Genomic DNA, 24,766 nt, shown 5'->3' with positions numbered 1-24,766 from the left:
TCATTCTGGGATTATTTGGCCACATTAGCTCTCTGCAACCTCACTGGTTCTAGGCATTCTTTTTTTTTTACACAGGCTCTGGGTATTCTGATATAATTCACAAGTGATTCTTTAATCAGCCCAAATCTCATATAATATGACATCTTAGCTCATAATTAAGAGGCGGGGAGTCAAATATGGCTTCAGAGCTCAGCTTTGTTGCATGACTGAATAAGAGGAGAAAATACAAGCGCAACTTCTATCATTTTGTTTGGTTCCATATAGTGAACTTTTCACCTTCTTTACCTTCACTAGCTTTAAGATTTTAGTTGATATTGCTACCTGTTTTCAGTTAGTGCCATATTTGCTTTCACATATCTCCCTTCCGCTCCAAGTCTGTATGCACACACTCACATTTTCTGCAGTTGGTGCAGAACTTTAAGATCAATTTATCTCATTGATGTTAGGGGCTTGATCCATCTATAAGACCAGAAGTTTGGGAATTTCTTTTAGGTTGCTATGCATTGGGGAGCACTGCAGATGACAGAAGGCAATTAAGGACAGCCCGGAGGTTAGTCCTGTTCTTTTCCATTTTATATACTAATAGTCTTTTCCTTGTAAGTCCCTTTCTTAGGTTGTTCTGCTTGCATGTCAAAGTAACTGAATATCTTTTTTCAGTTAAATAATCTTATGTGATCATACTTATTTGTCAACCATGGTTAGCTTTCGATCAACATTATTTTTAAGAATTATCTGCACTGTCCACCGTTTCTCCTCTTTCTATTGTCAGCAGATAGACAAATATGCTCAGTCATATGTAGGAAATAGCTATCCAAGCAAATGACTGAAAGGTGTCATTTGTTAGAGAAGTCTTATTTGTTTTGGTATGAGTTATACCAATTAGATTACCTTTTAAGAGGCTCATTTTGGAAAGGATTATAATTGTACCCGTATTATCTTTTATTATTTAGGGATAATGTTTGTAGTTTATCCTTATCCTCTTCATCTTCTATTGCAAGCTATAAATTCCTTCACATGCCAATAACTTTAAACACGAAAACATACTATGGTTTTAAATGCCGGGGAAAGTGCTCAAATTGCAATGCATTGAGAATACAGCTAGGATACTTGAGATACGTTTTATGCTTGGCTAGGAGGAGGATACACGTCAGAACTATTTAAGAAATATATATACACACATATATATTCATTTGGGAAAAAGCTCTCTTGATTAAGCATTTGTAGAGATGCATGCTGTCTATGCTTCCAGAATTGATGACTTTTTTATTTTAATAGTTGAAATTTTCTTTTTAGAAAATTTCTCAAGAGTGCTGGGAATTTGTGTATTCCATTATCCTTTGTTCTCAGATCAAGGCTCTGTTTTGCTGAAATCTAGATATTTAACAGCTGTATGGAAAATATGCAGGGAATGCTACAAGGACCTTATAAAGCAATGCCAGGCAATGCATTCAAGCATAGGCACTGGTTCACTTGCATATCCTGTGGGTTCAAAAGTTATGGATATGAGGACTCCGTCCAAAGAAGTAAAAGTTAAGAGTAGAGAAGCTTCCACTGATGGTACTGGTAAAAGAGAGAAATATTCCGATTTCAGTAATTATTGTTCTGATAAGTCGTCTGCTGACCAAGACTTGAGTATTTGTAATTCTGGTGACCTTACAAGTGTTAGAAGAAATGCTGAGAGTGCTGCATATGATTCTTGTTCTTCATCAACTTCTGGTCCATGTGGTCCTTGTACCACAAAAAGAGGGGGAGAATGTAATGGGTCTGAACTCATAACTGAATATGATTATTATTTTCCTTCCTTACCAGTAACATGATTTGTTTAAGAGTGAAGATGAGAAAGAATTTGATGCAGAGGAAGTGTATTCTGCACAATATAACTTGATATTTGAGGATGATAATATGCATAGTTTTCAAATCAATAACAATGCTGATTTAATCAGAAATCAAACATTACATCCTCACTTTCTAAAAATATCTCACATCGATATAACACTGAAATTGAATTGGTGGTGTCACACCCCTAACTCGTATCCGACCCGGATACAAATCCGGGATGTCACATTGACTTTTCAAAACGTTTACTTTTACAAAATCTCATAAAATTTAAATATTTTAATAAAAACACAGTATAATAATTTACATAGATTCTATCCAGATGTTTACAAAATCGATCAGAGCATTTATAGCTTTAAACGGTAATTACATACCAACATAGTTACTATAACAAAAGAACATACTGATGTAAATCACTTCTGATCTGATTGCTTTAAAGGATATGCTGCCTTTCTAGACCTTAACTCTGGTCTTCCTGCTTATTAGTACCTACGTGTAAATCACTTACACGCTAAGTCATAGACTTAGCGAGGCATAATAGAATATATAACAATGAATTCATGAAACATGCACTATTACCATTTGATCATGACATTACAACTTGCAAGTATCTACTAAACGATAACATATACGATCATGTCATGCACATATGAAACTCATTTATCTATACAAGTTTCACTTCAATTTGTCTTTGGATTACTAATGTACATTATTGAGAACCTGAGGTACTTGAGTACACTGAGATTGTACACAAATGCTGTCACCACAGCTCGAATAAATTTCCACTAGGGGCACTTAACACTTGTCCCGAAGGACCACTTTATCCCGAAGGACCACTTTATCCCGAAGGATCACTATGACCCATAGGACCACTTTATCCCGAAGGATCACTATGTCCCGTAGGACTACTTTTAACCCTCGACTCTTGGCATTAGGGCTGTAAATGAGACGAGACAGATCGCGAGCTACTCGGGATCGACTCAATCAAGGCTCGATAAATACTCGGATCGAATGGACTCGAGCTCGACTCCAGTTCTTAACGAGCCGAAACGAGCTACTCGATATTCGACTCGAAAAAGCTCGTGAACAACTCGAAAAAATGTTATATTATAATTTTAGATTTTTTAAAATAACATTATTAAAAATATATTAAAAATACACTATTGATAATTATAAAATTTTAAAAATATATTGAAAATTCTATAATACAACTACCTCAAATTTTATTTTTTTTAATTAACCAACCCAAGTCCAATTGTTACATTGTATATACTAAAAGAAAAATAAAAGCCCATTTAATTAAGCACATGTTAGATTACACGTGTTTGGTTGATTTTTTTCTTTCTTTTGTAACTTTTTACTACACAAGTACTTGACAACGTAGAAAAATAAAATAAAAAATAAGAAAAAACAACCAAACAATAGAAAAATTGAAAATGGTTAAAAATTATTTTTGAATACATATTCTTATATTTATTTTAAATTAATAAAAAAATATTTATCTAATGACAAATATTTAATATATTTCTAATGATAATTTTTTTAATAACTAATTTTTTAAATTGTTGTTATATTTTGAGGTTTCGGGTTCAAATATCATAAATATCAAGGGTTTGAACATTTAATATCAAGATACTATATTGTACTTACCTCATAAATCGATACCAAGTCGATTAATTAATGTTTTTGTAATGAACCCTAAACCCTAAACTATAAACCTTATATCTTAAACCTTAAACCCTTAATCTAATTATATAATAGGGGTTAAGTTATGCACATGAATGTAATATACAAGGGCTAAAAATATTAAGATACTATATTGTACTTATCTCATAAATCGGTACCAAGTCGATTAATTAATATTTTTGTAATAAACCCTAAACCATAAACTCTAAATCTTAAATCCTAAACCTAAACACTAAACGCTAAACCTTCAATTCAAAACTTAACCTGAGGACCAAATTGCATTAAACCACAACTAGGCGGAGTGCTCTCACAGTTTACCCCCCAACTCGGCTAGAGACCAATCACCCTAATTCAAAACGTCGCCGTTTTTGACGCATTTAAAAACCTTATTTGGGTAAAAATGAAACCCTAAGCATTTTGCTAGACACCTTCAGCCGCAATCTCCTTCTCCACTTCTCTCTTTTCCCATGAAACCTCTCCTCATCTTCGGTGGTAACCCTCCCTCACCACTCATGCAGCGCCGCTCATCGGCACTCACCAGCTCGCCAGCCACCAACTCGGTGGCCACCTTTCATTTCGATCGCCCCCACATGCATACGAAAGAACCCCAAAGAAGCCCAAAGATGCTTCTTTTCTCAACCCTTCGGTTCGGCCGAGACATCAAGAGTCTCAAACCCTCTCCGATCGACACCCTAAACCAGATACCTAAACCTTTCGAGAACTAAACGAAACCAAGCTCGAATCTAAAGCCCCGAAACCACAAAAAATAGCCTCAAATCATAATCTGAAATAAACCCTAAACTTACCTTTAAGAGGCGAGGTCTCACCTTCGATGGATACGGGATTTCCCTTCAAACGACGAGAGGCTCTGTTTTGCTCCGGTGGCAGTGACGATGGCTCATCCAGTTACTCTCCAGTTTGTATTTCTTGGTATTTCTTTGTACAGCTCAGTTTGGTTTGTGTGCTATGTTGATTTTTTTTTTCTTTTCCCGTACGTTAGTTTGTATTGCAATGTTATTCTTATCTACATGTTTTTGAGAGCTAATTCCCAATCGGATTTTAGTGAGATTAGCATAACAGTTGGAATCGGATATTTATTACTTCATGTTCATGTTCTCATCCCTATTTTATTTTTTACCTTCTGATGATATAATTGACATCACTTGTATTTTTGGGTGTAGCTGGTGAGATGCTTCATGTTGCAGAAGCCTTTATTGAAAAAAATTATCATCCAACGGTAATTTGTCGAGGTAATATAACTTATAAGTGCTTCTAGATTCTTAGCTTCTGCCTTTGAATCATAACTTGGCATTTGATGAAGAGCCATTTCTTTTGTAGCATACAATAAGGCTTTAGAGGATGCTATTGATGTACTTGACAAGATTGCAATGTCTATTGATGTGAAAGACCGTATGTTTCTCCTGATATTTGTGTAGGTAGTATTTGCATATTTAATTTCTTTGGCATGCTTCACATCATAACATGTGGATCCGAATAACAGGTTCAACAGTGTTGGGGCTTGTGAAGAGCTGTATAGGGACAAAGTTCACTAGCCAATTATATTGGTTCCTTGCAGACAAAATGTGAATAAAAACCAGATCTCAGTCCAGAAACAGAATGTCTCTCGTTTGGAGAAGACCTGTGATCTGATCAGAAATTTTCCAGAGTATCTTGATGTGGTTGTGAATGCTGCAAGAAAAACTGACGGTAGACATTGGGCCGATCTGTTCACTGCTGCAGGAAGATCTACAGAGTATGTTCTTTAGTTCTCCTTTTTCAATTGTCTTTCCAGTTGACAGATGCAAAACATGTCTGAAAGATGTCGGACATATATATGTGTGTGTGTGTTATTCTTCTTCCTTCTGTAGTGATTAACTATGTTTGGATAGATTTGACCTTCTCTTGACTGAGTAAACATAGGGCATTGGTTGCATCATCATTCTATTTAATTAACACACCTTCATCCTTTTTCCTTCCAAAAATTGCCCTCACTAATTTTATTGCAAAAGGTTGTTTGAAGATTGCATCCAACGGAGATGGTACCGCACTGCAGCATGCTACATTCTTGTAAGAATAATTCTCCTTGAAAATTTTAAATTTGTTCTAAAAATTTCATGTTTTGTTTTTTTCCTTCCAAAAATTGCCCTCACTAATTTAATTCAAGCATAGAGCCTGTTTCAAAGCATGCTTTGGGTTCTTATACAATTTAGCAGTTATGGTCAACCTCTAAGAAGTAAATTTACAGAGTTTGCTATCTTCCAAGAATTATGTATCTCTTCCCCCTTAGATGTTGTTGGAAAGCTATGCATGAGAAGCGAGGGGACGTACTCTCTTATTGCATGTCAACTTGTATAAATTTGGATATGTTGTCATATTTGTCATATTTTTATAAATTTAGATGTGTTGTCATATTTTGTAAACTTTCAATACATTTGAAGTTTTAGGGTAAGCTTCTTGCTTTTGGTTTCTGTTCTATGGTTGATGAGGATTTTCGCTCTAAATGGGTTTTTTTTTCCTACTGTTGATGGTTGATAGCCTTTTCGAGTTATCTGGTTTTTATCTCGTTTTTGTTTTTTGTTTCTGCCTTTTTTTTCGTTGATGGCTAATGGTTGATGGGTACCTCCTATTGTTGATTCCTCTTTGGTTTTTTGATGGCTGACCTCTCTCCCCTTTTCTGATGATGATCGAGACTATATCCTTGATATTTTCTCTCTACCTTCTTGTTGTGCTTGGTGCTCTGCCCCTTGTTTTGTGTGTCTGCAGGGCATGGATTCGAGCATGGGTGACAACAGCATTAGTTTTGGTGGATGGCCGATCAGCAATGGTCTTCCTCGGTGGGTTTACGTGGGTGGTGCACTGTCTCGGGTTTCCTCCTGTAGGATTTGCACCATATGTTAATATAATAAACATGAGTAATAATAATACTAATAATTATTATAAAAAAAACTTCAAAGCTTATATTAATTATCCTAAATTTCTTGTAATTGTATTTTTATTTTTTAGATTTTTTATAGTTCATACATTTATATTATAATGTATTGGTGATGGTTGATTAAAGGGAAAATTATTTTATATATTTTAAATGTAATATAAGATTTTTGTTGATTTAAACTCGAGTTTGAGTTCGAGCTTGAATTGAGTTCGAGCTTGAATCGAGTTCGAGTTTGAATCGAGCTCAAAATCGAGCTTCAATCGAACTCCTTAATTTTTTTTGAGTTCGAGCCTTTTCGAGTTCGAGTCGAGTTTCAATAATATATTTTGAGTTCGAGCTGAGCTTTATAATTTTTAACTCACGAGTTTTCGAGTCGAATCGAGCCTACGTTTAAGGTTTTCGAGTTCGAGTCGAGCTTAGCAATACTCGAGTTTGACTCGGCTCGTTTACACCCCTACTTGACATGCTAATTATACCTATAATTTTGATAGTATATGACAAGGGCTTGATATGGATACATTTCTTATTTTCATATATCAATTATCACTTCTCATATAAACATTTCATTCACTTCACTTATACACATATGACCATTTTACTTATTTCACATGCTTGAATTTGTTCTCTAATGATTGCATACATCACATATCATATCATATGAAATCATTTAAGACTTATGCAAATACTTACTATAATCATATCATATACATGTTTATGAAAAAGGAAATCATGAAATGAAATAGAGGAATAGACTTATTACAAGTCTTCTTTCCATAAAACCATATCTATACTGATATAATATGCACTCACTTTAGCATTGCTTGATTTGAATCAATTCTCGAACTTATCTCTTTCTCGATCGTTTCTAATTCCTCGATTGTTCCTAAATAGAGTTATGTTCACTATCTATATAATCATACATTGCTACATATCAGTATTCCAAATAACATACTCTAATCTTTCGTTTCTTAAACTAAAGGAAAAGTCTATTTTAAATTTTCATTTGAAGAGGTATCGGTACATCCTATAGGGTATCGATACATCCCTTAATTGGTATATCGGTACGCTGCCTATGTATCGATATACAAATTACATTCAAAATTTTTTCATTTAAAGAGGGGTATCGATTCATTACATGTGTATCGATACACTTATTGTATTCGATGATTTTTCATTCAAGGGGTATCGGTACCTATTGAATGTGTACCGGTACACTTTGCCCAGAAATCACTTTTTAAGCCCGAAAATTCATCATTCTCAGCTTAAATTCCTCATGTTTCATTTCCTTTCATATTCTTAACTCAAGTATAAATACTTAAACCAATTTATATTTATTTATCACATCTTAAACCTCAACATCCCATCCTCCACATGAAATTCAAGAATCATACCAAATTTCCAACATGTTCTAAAGCCAATTCTAACACTTTCTATTCTTTAATTAAGTTAATAACAAGTCAATTCCATACTCAAACTTTATTTATTAACCTTTTTTCAGAAATTCATTTAGAAACTCATTCTCTTTAATCTTTCATAACTTCTTCATCTTTTGATTTTAGGACAAATTAAGCTTTTCCTTAAGCTTAAGTATCACATAAGGATCAAAACTCACACTTAAAATCAAAAAATAATCAACTAACCAGAAAACTCACCTTTGCTCTGGCTCTCTCGTATGAAGGAAGAAGAAGAAGAAGACTCTGGAAGCTTATTTTGCTTTCCTTCACTTCCACGTGGGTTTCTCATCTTATAAAGGGAAATAAAAATCTTTCTTGTCAAATAACCATTTTGCCCTTCTATTCATCCTTTGTTGCAATTTAATCCTACACTAAAATTTCCATATAAATCCCTAAAGTTTTCAATAATTTCTACTTTAGTCACTAAATTTTAAAGTTTTATAATTTAGTCACTAACCCGGTATTGAGGATGCTACAAAATCTCCCCTTAAGAAAATTTGTCCTCGAATTTTTATTGTACAAAGAGATGGGGTACTGATTCCTCATATCCTCTTCACGTTCCCATGTTGTTTCCTCTATCTTGTGATTCCTCCACAACATTTTGACCAATGGTATAGTCTTATTCCTTAGTTGTTTCACCTCATAAGCTAATATTTGGACCGGTTCTTCATCATAAGTCAGGTTAGGCTAAACTTCTATCTCTTTTGACGTTACAATATGGGATGGATCAGACCTATATCTCCGAAGCATTGAAACGTGAAAAACATTATGAATCTTCTCCATTTCAGGTGGCAAAGCCAATAGGTATGCCATTGGTCTCACTCTCTTAACGATCTCATAGGGTCCAATAAACCGAGGACTAAGCTTTCCTTTACGTCCAAACCTCAATACTTTCTTCCACGGAGACACTTTCAAGAACACTTTATCTCCAATTTGAAATTCAATTTCCTTCATCTTTAGATCCGCATATGATTTCTGTATATCAACTGCAGCTTTCAGATTATTTTGAATCACTTGAACTTTCTTTTTTGTTTCCTGAATCAACTCAGGACCAAGAATTTCTCGATCCTTAAGCTCATACCATTTCAAGGGCTTATGACACTTTCTCCCATATAGAGCTTCATAGAGAGCCATTTTGAAACTTGATTGGTAGCTATTGTTATAAGCAAATTCGGCAAGTTGTAAATATTTTTCCCACGATCCCTTAAATTATAATACACAATCTCTTAACATATCCTCCAGAATTTGGATAGTCCGTTCAAGCTGTCCATCGGTATGAGGATGAAATGTTGTGCTAAAATTCAATCTAGTTCCTAACGCTCCATGCAAAGCTTTCCAAAACCTCGATGTAAATCTAAGATCTCGATCAGAAACTATGAATATAGGCACTCCATGCAATCTAATAATTTCTTTAATATATAACTCAACATATTTATCAATGGAGAAATCAACTCGCACGAAAATAAAATGAGCTGACTTAGTCAATCTGTCTACAATCACCCATATAGAATCTCTTTTGTTAGGAGTTAAAGGCAACCCCGTTACAAAATCCATCGTCACATTCTCCCACTTCCACTGAGGAATATACATTGGTTGCAACAGTCCTGACGAAACCTGATGCTCAGCTTTAACTTGTTAACAAGTCAAACACTTAGATACAAATTTCGTAATGTTCCTTTTCATTCTAGGCCACCAATATCGACTCTTGAGATCCATATACATTTTGTTTTCTCCTGGGTGCATCTTCAATGGACTACAGTGAGCTTCCGTTAATAGATTGTTGAGTTAATCGTTTGACGAAATAGTCAAGAGGGGGTGAATTGACAATTAAAATTTTTGTGGAAGTTTTTACAGAAAATAGAAAATATTTGCACAGCGATTTAGAGTAGTTCGAATTTCTCAACCAAATCCTACGTCCACTACTTTAGTTATCCACGCTAAGGATTTTCCAACAAATTCACTAATTTGTTCTTTCTTTTGAGGACAAAGAGTAACCATACAACTCCTTCAAGAATTATACCCCAAATTCTTGAGCACACCCTCTCCCAAAGAGAAATACACAAATTTGCAAACTTACAAGAAAAACCTCACAAGGTAAGATGTTTGCACAATTCTAGAACAAAGAAAGAACACTCAAGAATGATTCAATTGAGCACGATAAGTGTTCTTGAAAGCAAAAATGAATATTGAAGGAAATAGGCTTGAAAATGCTCAAACCTGAGGTTTGGTGCTTTCTCTTTGATTCTCTCTTGATTCTTGATAATTGTTGTTGATTAATGACTTCTAAGCTTATTTAAATACTCCTTGGATCACTTCTGAATGTTGGGGATCATTAGTGGAGTTAATAAAGCCGTTAGTGTGTGAAAACAATTAATAAAGTTAGGAGCGTATGGTGCATCGATGCATAGGCTTTGTGCATCGGTACACTATGTGTAAAATTCAAATATTTCGACCGTTGGAAGACTTAGTGCATCGGTACACTAGGGTGTGCATCGGTGCACAAATTTACTTCGATGTTTCAAAAATAGCCAGGGTGCATCGATGCATGACATGTACATCGATGCACAAAATCAATTCGATGTTTTAATAAAATCCAGAGTGTATCGATGCATGGCTGTGCATCAGTGCATAAATTGCATTCGAAATGGGTGTGCATCGATGCATTAAATGGGTGCATCGGTACATCCCTACATAAAGTTGATTTTTGGCTCGTTTTTGGTTCGAAATACTTTGTGAAAATTGTTTCAAAAATATTTTAAGTATAAAACACAATTTTACACTTTAGTAAGGATTGAATTTGAACTTTGAAAGACTTGGAGTAATAATTTTGATATTCAAATAATTGTATCGAATATACTTAGAAAATCATTTGTAAAATCTTAAAATTCATTTATCGTAATTTGTTATATCGAAACATCAAAATGTTTTCAACAATCTCCCTCTTTTTGATATAACAAAACATTTTAGTAATTTTAAGATTTTCTATGAAAATAATTTTTGAAATCAATTTTGAAATACTCCCCCTTACTATAATATATCTTCTCCCCCTTTTTGTTAAATAAAAAAAGACTCTAAAACGATTTTAAACAAGTTTGTAAAAGATGGCCAATATTTTTATAGATATAGCTTAAGTTGCTAATACTACAATCAAGAGAAAGATTAACCATTAGTTTCATAATTCAATATTCATAATGTGAAGTGGCAAAATTGGTCATAATGCAACTAATATGTAAATGATGCAAAAGTTAATAAACATTAAGCTTAAATTGAAAATTCAAACATACTAAATATATATATAATAAGTTCAAACATCCAATCATCCAACAAATTCAAACATCCAAAATAAAACAATCAAAAATGTTTCACAATTTAAAGTTTTTCGGGGTTCAATTCAAGCAAACTAAAGCAAGGTAGGTCTAGTCGTCCATAAGAGGATCGAGAGGAGGAGGATAATGTGCTCGCACTTCGATTGTGAGAGCATTCATACGTTCACGCATCTCCCGTTGAAACTCAGTTAGCTGAGACTCTATGGAAGCAAACCTTAGATCAAATGACTCCATAAATTTTCAAAAATATGGAGGCATATGTTCCTTTTGTTGTGCCGGTTCCGGTGCTGGAGAATCATTGTCGGGTATGACCTCGTCAATATCTTGCATAAGCTGTTGAAGCTCTGGATTGTCATCAGCTGTCAGTGCCGAAGGAGGTAAAGCTCGTGAAGAGCTAGCTCCCATAGTTTGCTCAGTGGGACGATAAACCCATTGGCTAATTTCCTTATCCTGTTTCCATCCCGCTTTCTTTAAGGAAGTGAAATTGATTTGGTTTTGAAGAGGGATAGGAATATCAAGATTGACCCTAAGACCGAGTTTGATAAACAAGTTATTGAGAAGACAGCTGTAAACTAAGGTTTCTATATTCTTAGAAGGGACATTGTTTACGGTATCTACTAACTACCTAAAAATGATCTGTGGCAAATTGATTTTCTTATTATGTTGGATACAATGTATCCACCATATGTCTATTTTCCTAAGGGAGGAGTACCTACCTCCGGATGGTCGAAACCACCAAGAGATTAACAAATGTAGGAATCGATCGTGATGAGATGGTAAGGTACTAACGCTATCCTTAGACTTATTAGGTGATGCCACAATTTCCTTTTCATTATACAACTATGATAGAGATATTGTCTACGACCAGGTACATTGAAACAAGAGTTCAAAATAGTCATATTTGGGTCATTTGGATTTGGAATAGGATTAGGAGGAGGAATAGGAGGAAGGTTTTGGCTTGAGCGACTAGACGATGTCCTAGGTCGTTTGGGATTAGACATTGTAAAGGAAATCGGAATATGATAGTTAACCTGCAAATTTGAAACACATGTATACAATATAATCAATCCCAAAACTCAATTGAGTCCACAATATTTCAAGGTTCTCTAAACCGAATCCTAATGGGTAAAGTTTTGAAAACTATTTGGAAAATAATGTTTGAAGATTATAATATGTATAGTTTTCATGAAAACAACACGGTTGAAATAATTAAAAAAATTAATGAAAACAAAAATTTTCGAAATTTATTTTTTTTATTTCAAAAAATTCAGAAAATGTTTGAAAGATTGTGTGTTTTAGATAAAATTGATTGTAAAAATCAGTTTCTAAACATTAAACAATCAATGCCCGATAATTTTTTCAACCTAGAACTAATCAAGACTAGTCCTAAGTTCAAAAATTAATAAAATAGGGGTTTTTGAAATATTACCTTGAAAATTTTGGATTTTGCGAGAATAAGATGTTGTTTGCACTTGATTGATGATAGAAGAAGGATTAGGAGTTGAAGAACAGTTGGATTTCGACTTTAAAGCGTTGTTTTTGAAGCAAATATGAGATTAGGGTGAGAGAGGGATGAACGACACACGATGGGTGTAACGATGCACAACAGAGTGCATCAATGCACATTCAAGGCGTGCATCGATGTACCTTCATGGTGAATCGATGCACATTCAAGGGATGCATCGATGCACTAGGTAGTGTATCGATGCATTAAGCACAAAAATGTCAAAAATCCGTTTTAAACACTTAAAAAAAATGCTAAATTAATTAGTTCTAGTGGTATTAATAACTCATATATTGAAAATTAACTATGTTCAATCAATCAAATCAAATCCTTAAACTACATTTGAACATATAATTAATTATCACTAAGAATCATAAACTCCCCCTAACTAATAGCAAAAAATGCAATCAAAAGAGTTATTTTTATAAGCATTTTTAAAAACCAATTAAAAATGCTAAACCTATTTTAAACACTAATTCAAGGTAGGTTGGTCAAATCTAATTCTCTCCTAAGTGTCCAAAATCTTTCTTTATCTAAAGGTTTTGTAAATATATCCGCTAATTGGTGCAAAGTATCAACATATTCTAGAACTATATCTTCTTTAGTGGCATGATCTCTAATGAAATGATGTCTAATTTCAATGTGCTTAGTTCTAGAGTGTTGGATGGGATTTTTAGTGAGACAAATAGCACTAGTATTGTCACACTTGATAGGTATGGTACCTACTTCAATTCCATAATCTAAAAGTTTTTGTTTCATCCAAAGAACTTATGCACAACAACTACCCGCTGAAATGTATTCCGCTTTAGTGGTAGATAATGCAACACAATTTTGTTTCTTTAAAAACCAAGAAATTAGCATATTTCCAAGGAATTGACAAGTATCAGAGGTGCTTTTCCTATCTATTTTGCATCCTCCATAATCCACATCAGAGAAAGCATGCAAACTAAAGCTAGAGTCTCTAGGATACCAAAGTCCTAAACTAGAAGTGTCCTTAAGGTATCTAAAGATCCTCTTAACAGCTAGTAAATGTGATTCATTAGGGTATGATTGAAATCTAGCACATAAGCAAACACTAAACATAATGTCCGATCTACTTGCGGTTAGATAGAGTAAAGAGCCAATAATTGACCTATACAATTTAACATCCACACATTTACCTCCTTCATCTTTTTCAAGTTTTGTTGATGAGCTCATTGGAGTGGCATGAGGTTTCCCATTTTCCAGTCCAAACTTCTTGAGCATATCCTTGACGTACTCAGCTTGATTGATGAAGATGTCATCTTTTCTTTATTTGATTTGGAGTCCTAAGAAAAATGAGAGCTCTCCCATCATGCTCATCTCGAATTCACTTTGCATTAGCTTAGAAAATTCTTGTCAAAGAACATCATTAGTAGAACCAAATATTATATCATCAACATAAATTAGAACTACTAATAAATATTTACCTTTATACTTTAAAAACAATGTAGTGTCAACTTTCCCTTTTGAAAAACCTTTTTCAATTAAAAAATTTGACAGTCTTTCATACCAAGCTCTAGGAGCTTGTTTTAAACCATAAAGTGCTTTTGTCAATTTAAAAACATGATTTGGAAATTTTGAATATTCAAAACCAGGAGGTTGTTCCACATACACTTCTTATTTTATAAAACCATTTAAAAATGCACTTTTAACATCCATTTGATACAATTTAAATTCATTGAAACATGCAAATGCTAATAACATTCTAATTGCTTCCATCCTAGCTACGGGAGCGTATGTTTCATCATAGTCTATACCCTCTTCTTGAGTATACCCTTGAGCAACAAGTCTAGCCTTGTTTCTCACTATATTACCACTTTCATCAAGCTTATTCCTAAATACCCATCTAGTACCTATAGTAGATTTATTACTAGGCCTTTCAACTAATGTCCATACTCTACTTCTCTCAAATTGATTTAACTCTTCTTGCATAACCATAATCCAATGTTCATCATTTAATGCTTCTTTAATATTCTTAAGCTCAATGCATGAAATAAATGTAACATAATTACAAATATTTCTAAGAGAAGATCGAGTTATTACCCCTTTGGATGAATCACCTATTATCTCGCCATCCTTGACATAGTTGTACTCTCTTGGGTAAGAGACTTTCATTTCTTCAATGGTTGGATTCTCGAGAGGATCTTGAGTTTCCTCATCTTTCGTTTCTTCCTTTGATGATGGTTCTCCAACGTCATGTCTAATGTCATTAGTGTTTATAATACCTACATCATCATTCACATAAGAATCCTTCCTTGGAAGGGGATTATCATCGAAAACAACATGTATATACTCTTCTACAACTAAATTTCTTTTATTAAATACTCGATAAGCTTTAGAATTTAAGGAATAACCCAGAAAAATTCCTTCATCACTTTTATCATCAAATTTGCCAAGTTTTTCTTTACCGTTGTTTAAAACAAAACATTTACATCCAATAGGATAAAAATACCTAATGTTAGGCTTTTTATTTTTGAAAAGGTCATATGGAGTTTTATTCAAAATAGGCCTAATCATTACTCGATTAATAACATAACAAGCGGTATTTGTGGCTTCCACCCAAAAATATTTTGGCAAAATGTTTCACAAAGCATGGTTCTAGCCATTTCTTCTAAAGTTCGATTTTTCCTCTCAACAACTCCATTTTGTTGAGGGGTTATAGGTGGTGAAAGTATGGCTAATACCATTAGAATTGGAAAATTTAGTAAATCCAAGATTTTCAAATTCAGTTCCATGATCACTCCTAACACTAGTTATAGTAAACTTTTTTATTTTGGATTACTTTTGAAAACGTGATGAATTTTTCTAATGTGTCATCTTTAGTACTTAAGAATATAACCCAAGTATACCTAGAATAGTCATCTACCAAGACAAATGCATATAGTTTTCCACCCAAGCTAGTAGTCCTAGATGGCCCAAAAAGATCTAAATGGATCAATTGTAATACTCTACTAGTGGATACGTCATTAATGGATTTAAAAGAAACTCGCTTTTGTTTTCCTTTAGCACAAACATCACAGATTTTATCATTATCACATTTTAGCTTTGGCAACCCTCTTACTAAGTCTCCTTGAATTAACCATTGCAAAACACTCATACTATTATGTCATAGTCTCCTATAACATAACCAACTATCATGCTCATCCTTAGTAACTAAGCATAAATTAGTCATATCTATAGAATCTAAATGCACCATGTATATATATTTCCTATTCTATGACCAACAAGCATAATCTGATTAGATGCGATGTCAATGACTTTACAACCATTAGTTTCAAACATGACATTGAATCTCATCGCATAATTGAATAATACTCAAAAGATTATGATTTAATCCATTCACATATAAAACATTCTTAATATGTATGAAAGAGGTATTTCCTATAGTGCCTATACCTTCAATGTGACCTTTTGAATTATCACCAAAAGTCATATCTCCTCCATTTTTGGTGTTAAGCTCTATGAACCGGCTCTTGTCTCCAATCATGTGTCTTGAGCATCCACTATCAAGGTACCATGAATTTGAAATTATTTTCCTTGCCTTGTAGCAATGCTCTTTTTCCTACAAACATAAATTAATTTCTAATTTTTGGTACCCAATTTCTTTTGGGTCCATATTCATTAGTCTCCAAAATTCTAGTCCCCTTAGGTATCAATTTGTGTAGGATATCTTTATCTTTGGTAGTAATGAGTTCTTTAGGAACCCATATACTTCTAACAATTTTTTCAATAGAGGTTATTCGGGGGCCTCTATGAGTGGAAGGTTTGATGTATTCGTCTTCTATGATTGTGGGATATCCTTATCTTTGGTAGTAATGAATGGAAGGTTTTCCCCATATACTTCTAACGATTTTTCCAATAGAGGTTTTTCCACAATCTTGGATGAGTGGAAGGTTTGATGTATCTGTCTTCTATAATATTCCATGCTCCCATGTCACTTGTTTGAATGAAGTACATCATCGTATTCTTCCAATAAGCATAATTAGCTCCATTGAAGAAATGATGCTTGTTGACGGGCAATGAATCAAGACCGAAGTCAGAGTTTGAAGTGGAGGTCATTGATGACTTGATTATGGATTTAACTCTTTCTGAATCAACTCAAGAGGTGATTAAACCTTCAAATGAGTGAGGCTCTTGTCGGAACCGTCTTTCGGTTGGGCCCCGAAATTGGGCTTCGACTTGGATTAAACGAATTGGAGTCACCACCGATCATTTATTTTAAAACAAATGGGTTGATCGGATACCCTATTTCTTACATGATCTGCATCTTACTAAAGATGTGTCGGATTCGGGAGTCGGTTACAGTCAAGGAAGGGTTAACACCCTTGAACTGCCCTTTCGGTACTATATAATTTCCAGTTGTCTTAAATTAAGAAAATTGTAATTTTAAATTAAAAGGTAAAATGACGATCCGAATTATTTACCTTTAACCGTTTTTGAAAACGTACCCTTTAAGAATCAAAGAAAAGTGTTAGAAAAACAAAGGTGACAAAGATAAATTGAAAATGAAGAAAGTAAAATAAAGATAAAAAATAAATAAATAAATAACTAACAACATATAAAATAAAAGACAAAAAGCAAACAACATGATTAACATTGAGATAGTGAAACTGAAATAAAAAATAAAGTCAAAATAGAATAAGATAAATAAAGAAACAAAGGTAAATAAATAAAATACAAAAAAATCAAATAATAAGAAATACAAAATAACAATAAAAGTAAAATAAACCGAGGGAAAAGAAGATAAAAACATATATATATATATTTATATAAATATTAGCTTCTAGAAAATATATAAAGATATTAAGAAATAAAATAAAATATATATGTGCATATACATATATAACAAATAAATAAAATAAATAAATAATAAAATACTAATAACATATATATACAAAAATAAAATAAAAAACTAACAATACTATCAAATATATATAAATATTTTAAAAAAATAAAAAGAAAATTAAAATTAAAATCCAGAAAAAGGACTGAATTGAAAGAAAATCTTGATTGAGGGTCGAAATCAAAAGAAAATTGGATTTAAAAATCAGATTTGGGGACTAAAATAGAAGTTTTAAAAACAGTAGAGTCAAAAAGCGCAATTTACCCCATTTAAAATGAAAACACGCGGATCCTTCCCGGATCGGGTTGACACGCGGGTCACCGCGCGGGCTAAGTATAAAGCCCAATTTTTTTTAACTTCATTCCTCATTTCTTTGCATGAGAGCTCTCCTCTACTTCTCTCGTTGCCTCTCATCTGTTCATCAAGCAGGATGAACGCCGCCGCTGGTTCCCAGATTCTGGCGATCCCTCCACCTCACCGCCGCCGTTGGTCGGCGACGACCGTCGTTCATCGACAGCCAAACACAAAAAGGTAAGCTTTTTTCAAAAGTTTTGGGCCCCCTGGTTTAAAAAATGAGTTTTTTTCTCTTAAAATCGTGCCTCGGGATGCTAGATCTGAGTAAGATCCTTCGACTGCCCCCTTCGTTCATCGACAAAATCCCATTTTTCCTTTGTATTTTTGACTAAAAATCAAGACAAAAACAAAAGAAAGCCACATGCAAGTTGAACCGAATCAAAGGTAAAAAGAAAATAAACCTTTTATTTCTTCTGTTGTCGAACGATTACAAGACTTGTTCTTTATGTAGTATGCTCTCTGATATCCTTGTACGTGATATTGTGTGTCCTTGTGTCGATTTTACATACGCTATTTATAATAAAGATGCTATGCTATTTTTAGTTTGAGTTTTTTGAGTTCTAATCGAACTGTGACTCTTGTTGACGTTGGGTTCCTTGTGCTGGAGGATGCAGGGTTGTTAGAGGGTGCCGAGATTTCTGGCTGTGTGTGGTGTGAGGAGGCGTGGTACACGAGGGGTCTTCGACGGGTGAAGTGCGGTGTTGGAATGAGTGAAGGTTAAAACCCTAAAGTGGGGTCTATTATAGACCGTTAAAGCTCATCTAGATCCAACGGTCGAGCTGTTTGGCGGCTGGGACAAGAGGGAGATGAGCTAGGGTTTCCAGAAACCCTATTCCTCTACGTGGTGGGCTACACTCCAGCGATTTATTGGGCCTACAAATGTATTTTTTATTTGTAAAATGGGCATATATACCAAAAGTAAACTGTGAATACATATATGTATTATATAATATATTTTATAATATTATGTAATACAATAATATGCATCGAATGAAATTAGGTGTCTTCAGCTGCCCCTCTTTGCTCATTATTGTGTAACGAAAATAGAGCAAAGATAAAAAGACACCAATTTCGACTATATCGAATGTCCTCTGTCGCAGAGTTGAAATCCGATATTGAAACTGGTTTGTCAATATGAAATGACCCTCTCGTCGTGAGGTTGAGTCAAAACTGGAAAATTATGAGCCCGAATCCTTCATCGTGAAGTTAAAATCAAACTCAGAGTACTGGAAGTAGCTCATGGATTGTCTTCTAGCCCAAGATACTTTGCCACGAAGATAAAACTTGACCTAAAGACTTTGGTGTTACTGTGTTACAGATGACTCATTCGTCGTGAAGTTGGGTCAATCTGTCAGTGAAGTTGAGTTGTATATGGCCCATTCGTCATGAAGTTGAGCCTGAAAATTGGATATCCTTCGTCGTGAAGTTGAAATCCAATGTAAGATGTGTTGTTTCGAGGCCAATATCCTTCGTCGTGAAGTTGAAATTGACTCTAAAACTGAAAAGTTTATTAAAAGACACTCCTTCTTTGAGTTAGATATCCTTCATCGTGAAGTTGATATCCAATCTAGAGATGGATGCTGCTGGTGTACACGATTCCCTTCGTCATGAAGTTGAAACTGCGAGTGGCCCCTTCGTTGTGAAGTTGAGCCTGGAATTGGATATCATTCGTTGTGAAGTTGAAATCCAAGCAAGTTGTATTGTTCCGATTCCAATATCCTCCGCCGTGAAGTTGAAATTGATTTTGGAACTGGGAAATTGTTTGTTGACAATCAGCCACCCCTTCACCGTGAAGTTGAGCTTGTGCTGTCTTGAGTCCAACATCCTTCGTTGTGAAGTTGAAATTAGCTCTGGAATTGGGAAGTTGACAGTCAGCCGCCCCTTCGCTGTGAAGTTGAGCTTGTGCTGTCTTGAGTCCAATATCCTTTGCTGTGAAGTTGAAATTGGCTCTGAAATTGGAAAGTTGACAGTCAGCGGCCCCTTCGCTGTGAAGTTGAGCTTGTGCTGTCTTGTGCGCCCGATTCCCTTTGTCGTGAAGTTGAAACCGCGGGTTGTGTGGGTACGATATCCTCCGTCGTGGAGTTGAAATCGTGGATGGCCCCTTCATCATGAAATTGAGCCTTGACTTGAATATCCTTCGTTGTGAAGTTGAAATCCAAGTATTGTATGTTGCGGGTGGACACGATTCCCTTCGCCGTGAAGTTGAAACCGTGGATGACCCATTTATTATGAAGTTTAGCTTCGAGCTAGATATCCTTCGTCGTGAAGTTGAAATCTACTCGAACAAATTGTGTTGCTTCGAGTTCAAAATCCTCCACTGTTAAGTTGAAATTGACTCTAGCTACAACCTGAAAAAGTTATACATATATGTGATGCTATGAATGCAATGCTCTTAGGTGTGTCTAAAATGCATATGCAACATATGTTATCTTGGGGCTCTGGAGAGAAATCTCGATCTCCGGTTGCCTGTTGTTGTTGACTCTGGATTTTGAAATCTTGAGGTTCTGATCTTGAATTCTTCAAATGTTTAAATCCGATGTGCAGATTTGGGAGCTGCTTCTCGACCATCTCAAGTATGTGCATGAGCCTTGATCGACTTTCGGGTACCTGTACTTTTCAATGAATCTTTGTACAGTAATATGCTATTATCTTTTGCAAGAATAAATAAATCATTAGGTTTAAATCCAATTCAAGATGCTCAAGCGGAATTGATTTAGAGGAAAGATTATCTTTATTCATAAGAGAAAAAAAAGATCAAATAATACATGACAAACATTTTTGGAAGATGAATACATGATGAAGTGTGTATATGAATGTCTTAGATCTCGATAATGTGGGCACTTCTGAGCTGAAAAGCCGTCAAGTGACTTTGAACACAGCCTTTGCCAATGGATCTTTGAGAATGCGACAACATTCTGGAGAGTGCAATCTTTCTCTAACTTATTGAGTCTATAGAAGATTCAGATGCCGGGACACTTCCACTGTCTGGATTTCTTGAACTGATATCCAAATCGCCCTTTCAGGTTTTCAACTTGGATCCATCCTTGGTTGTAAGATGCCCTTTTCGGGTTTTCATCTTGAACCCACCTTACTTTCTTTTCTTTTTGTTTTTTTTCTTGTTTTTTTTCTCTTTTTTTTTTCAATTTAGGGCGCCCTTTCGGGTTTTCACCCTAAACGATTTTTTTGTTTTTTCCTTTTTTTAACTTAGGACGCCCTCTCGGGTTTTCATCCTAAGCGAAGTACTTTTTGACTGCATCTGAGTTGATGGGATGTGGCAGTTCAGGTCCGTCCATTTCAGCCAGGACAAGGGCTCCTCCAGAGAAGGCCTTTTTCACGACATAAGGTCCTTCCCAATTTGGCATCCATTTTCCTCGAAAATCTTTCTGGACTGTCCAAATTCTTTTTAGCACCAGATCTCCTTCGCGGAATATTCTCGGGCGCACCTTTTTGTCATGTGCTCGGATCATTCGTTTCTGATAGATTTGACCATGATGAATGGCTTTCAGTCTCTTTTCATCTATCAGATTAAGCTGATCATATCTGGATTGTACCCACTCTGCATCATCCAGGTTGACTTCTGTTAAGACCCGGAGTGACGGAATCTCTACTTCAATGGGTAGCACTGCTTCTATTCCGTAAGCTAATGAAAATGGAGTTTTCCCAGTCGAGGTTCGTACCGAGGTTCGATAAGCGAACAAAGCAAAAGGCAACTTCTCATGCCAATCTTTGTAAGTTTTAGTCATTTTTTCCACTATCTTCTTAATGTTTTTGTTTGATGCTTCTACCGCTATGTTCATCTTTGGTCTGTAAGCAGCGGAATTGTGATGTTTTATGTTGAACTGCTCACAAGCAGCATTCATCATCTTGTTGTTCAAGTTTGTAGTATTATCGATAATGATCCTTTTAGGTAGACCATACCGACATATAATCTCTTTCTTCAAAAACTTGCAAATAGTGGATTGAGTGACACTGGCATATGACACATCCTCTACCCATTTCGTGAAGTAATCAATTGCTACGAGAATGAAACGGTGACCATTCGAAGCCTTCAGATGGATTTGCCTGATAACGTCCATGCCCCACACAGAGAAAGGCCATGGTGACGTCATTACATGAAGTGCATGAGGTGGAATATTGATTTTATCTCCGTAAATCTGACATTTATGACATCTTCTAGCATAGTTGATGTAATCACTTTCCAGTGTGAACCAAAAATATACGCATCTCATTATTTGTCTTGACATCATATGTCCATTTGCGTGTGCTCCACAAACTCCATCAGGTACTTCTTCCACTATCAGTTTTGCCTCTTCAGCATCGACGTACCTTAACAAGACTTGATTATGGCTCTTCTTGTATAAGACCTCTCCGTCAAGGATGTACCCAACTTCCATCCTTCTAAGGGTTCTCTTTTCGGTTTCGGTGGCTTCTTTTGGATAACTCCAATGCTTGATATACTGCAAAATGTCGTTGTACCAAGGCTTAGTGTCATTTACTTCTTCAATTTGGTAACAATGAGATGGGTACTCATACGACTGCATGTTGATTGGCATCATTTCAGCCTCCCCACCAGCCTTGAATGTGGCTACCAAGGTAGCTAAAGCGTCAGCCATTTGATTTTCTTCTCTTGGCACATAGTAGAAGGTAACTTTGTCGAACTCTTCAAGCAGATTCAGTACTAGTTTTCAGTACTCTAACAGCTTTACATCCTTGGTTTCCCACTCTCCACGGAGCTGATAGATTACTAATGCTGAATCCCCATATATTCGCAAGGTCTTTATGCTTTGCCCCAGTGCAGCTCAGATTCCCAAGACACATACTTCATACTTTGCCATGTTATTGGTGCAATCGAAGTTGAGTCTACTAGTAAATGGGTAGTGACTCCCTTCTGGAGAAATTAGGATTTCCCTGATGCAATGTCCTAATGCATTTGACGCACCATCGAAATGCATTCTCCAGGAACTATCCATTGAAGTCCATGCTTCTTCTAAGGAGATATCCATCAAGTCTTCATCTGGGAAGTCAAAGTCTAAAGGCTCGTAATTCTCATCGGTTTTACTGGCCAATAACTCCGATATGGCACTTCCTTTAATTGCTTTCTGGCTCACGTACTCAATGTCAAATTCTGACAAAAGCATCTGCCATCGGGCTAACCTCCCAGATAGAGTAGGTACACCCATCATGTACTTCAGGGGATCTAACTTGGAAATCAACGAAGTAGTGTGGTACAACATGTATTGTCGGAGTCTTTTTGTAGCCCAGACTAAAGCACATCAGACCTTCTCGATAGGAGGATATCTGACCTCACAATCGATGAACTTCTTGCTTAAATAGTCGATGACTCTTTCTTTCTACTCGAATTAATCATGTTGTCCTAGGACACACCCCATGGAGTTCTCGAATATGGAGAGATACAAGAACAGAGGTTTGCCCAGGATAGGGGACATCAGGATAGGAGAGTGAGACAAATACTTCTTTACTTTCTCGAATGCAATCTGACATTTTTTATCCCATGCTCCTGGATTGTTCTTTCGGAGAAGACGAAAGATTGGGTCATATTTATCGGTTAACTGAGATATGAACCGAGCTATGTAATCCAGTCTGCCTAGAAAACCTCAGACCTCTTTTTGTGTTCGAGGTGGAGGTAGGTTCTGGATAGCCTTGACTTTATCGGGATCGACTTTAATGCCTTTTCTACTGACCACGAAGCCTAATATCTTCCCAGATATTACCCCGAAGGTGCACTTGCTAGGGTTCAATCTTAGTTGGAACTTTCTCAATCTCTGGAAGAGCTTCCTCAAATTCTCGACATGTTCATTCTCGGTTTGCGCCTTGACAATCATGTCATCGACATAAACTTCGATTTCTTTGTGCATCTTGTCGTGAAATAGGGTCACCATAGTTCTCTGATATGTTGCCCCAACATTCTTCAGTCCGAAGAGCATCACCTTGTAGTAGAAGGTTCCCCACATTGTGACGAACGTGGTTTTCTCCATGTCTTCAAGATGCATCTTGATCTGGTTATATCCCGAGAATCTATCCATGAATAAAAGGAAAGCGTTCCCGACTGTATTGTCTACCAACGTGTCAATGTGAGGCAGAGGAAAGTTTTCTTTAGGGCTCGCCTTGTTAAGGTCCCGGTAATCGACGCATATACGAACCTTCCCATCTTTCTTCGGAACTGGCACTATGTTGGCCACCCACTCTGGATACTTGGCCACTTGAAAGAATCCGACATCAAATTGCTTCTTGACTTATTCTTTAATTTTAAGGAGCATCTCAGGTCGCATCCTTCTCAGTTTCTGTTATACGGGTTTGCATTCTAGTTTAATTGGCAGTTTATGAACTACCATATCTGTGTCTAGTCCCGTCATGTCTTGATATGACCAGGCGAACACATCTCTATACTTCTGAAGTAAGACTATAAGGTTTTGTCTTGCTTCAGCCGAGAGAGTTGTACCGATTTTAACCTCCTTTCTGTCATCTTCAGTTCCTAGATTCAATATTTCGATCATCTCCTCATGTGGTAGAATTTGCTTCTCTTCTCTTTCTACCATTCTCAACAATTCGGTAGACAAGTTACACTCCTCTTCAGTGTCGTATTCATCAAATTCCCCGAGGTAAATGGCTGATTCAAAATCCACTTTCAGATCAAGATCATCAGTGCCTACATTATCGTTATCTGGGGTCCTGAAGGAACAAAGAAGGTATGAGTGTGTTAGAGGAAATATCCCACACGAAATAGTCAAAGAATTAAATTTGAAAGAGAAATGGAAATGAAGTGTTGAAATGAAGAAAATAGATAATGAA

General features: G+C 35.6%; 1 protein-coding gene and 1 pseudogene across 3 annotated transcripts; both read left to right on the top strand.

Annotated features, from left to right (window-relative positions):
* Positions 1-24,766, top strand: part of LOC120176558 — a 45,640-nt pseudogene that overhangs the window by 4,822 nt on the left and 16,052 nt on the right.
* LOC120176569 (T-complex protein 1 subunit gamma-like) lies at positions 3,956-6,470 on the top strand. 3 transcript variants are annotated; one of them, XR_005521339.1, is made up of 5 exons: positions 3,956-4,452; positions 4,704-4,772; positions 4,861-4,932; positions 5,024-5,275; positions 5,532-6,470. XR_005521339.1 is itself a non-coding variant. In XM_039182981.1 (4 exons), the coding sequence occupies exons 1-4, from the start codon at positions 4,416-4,418 to the stop codon at positions 5,107-5,109; spliced, it is 264 nt and encodes an 87-aa protein (XP_039038912.1). In that variant the 5' UTR covers positions 3,956-4,415; the 3' UTR covers positions 5,110-5,525. The 3 variants fall into 3 exon arrangements, 2 of the variants coding, with proteins under 2 accessions (XP_039038912.1, XP_039038917.1); XM_039182981.1 differs by lacking the exon at positions 5,532-6,470 and having other exon boundaries at positions 5,024-5,525; XM_039182986.1 differs by lacking the exon at positions 5,532-6,470 and having other exon boundaries at positions 4,861-4,954; positions 5,024-5,525.

Source organism: Hibiscus syriacus, unplaced genomic scaffold (assembly GCF_006381635.1).
Source record: "Hibiscus syriacus cultivar Baekdansim isolate YM2019G1 unplaced genomic scaffold, ASM638163v2 tig00003398_pilon, whole genome shotgun sequence".
Lineage (NCBI taxonomy): Eukaryota > Viridiplantae > Streptophyta > Magnoliopsida > Malvales > Malvaceae > Hibiscus > Hibiscus syriacus.
Note: the sequence above shows the minus strand (reverse complement) of the source record. Positions and strands in the feature narration are given on the sequence as shown.

Bases quoted from the DNA above. Each gene is read 5' to 3' on its own strand.
- LOC120176569 (XM_039182981.1), top strand. From the start codon at position 4,416: ATGGCTCATCCAGTTACTCTCCAGTTTGTATTTCTTG. The intron at 4,773-4,860 runs GTAATATAACTT...TTTCTTTTGTAG, and splicing joins TCCAACGGTAATTTGTCGAG to CATACAATAAGGCTTTAGAG. The intron at 4,933-5,023 runs GTATGTTTCTCC...TCCGAATAACAG, and splicing joins GTCTATTGATGTGAAAGACC to GTTCAACAGTGTTGGGGCTT.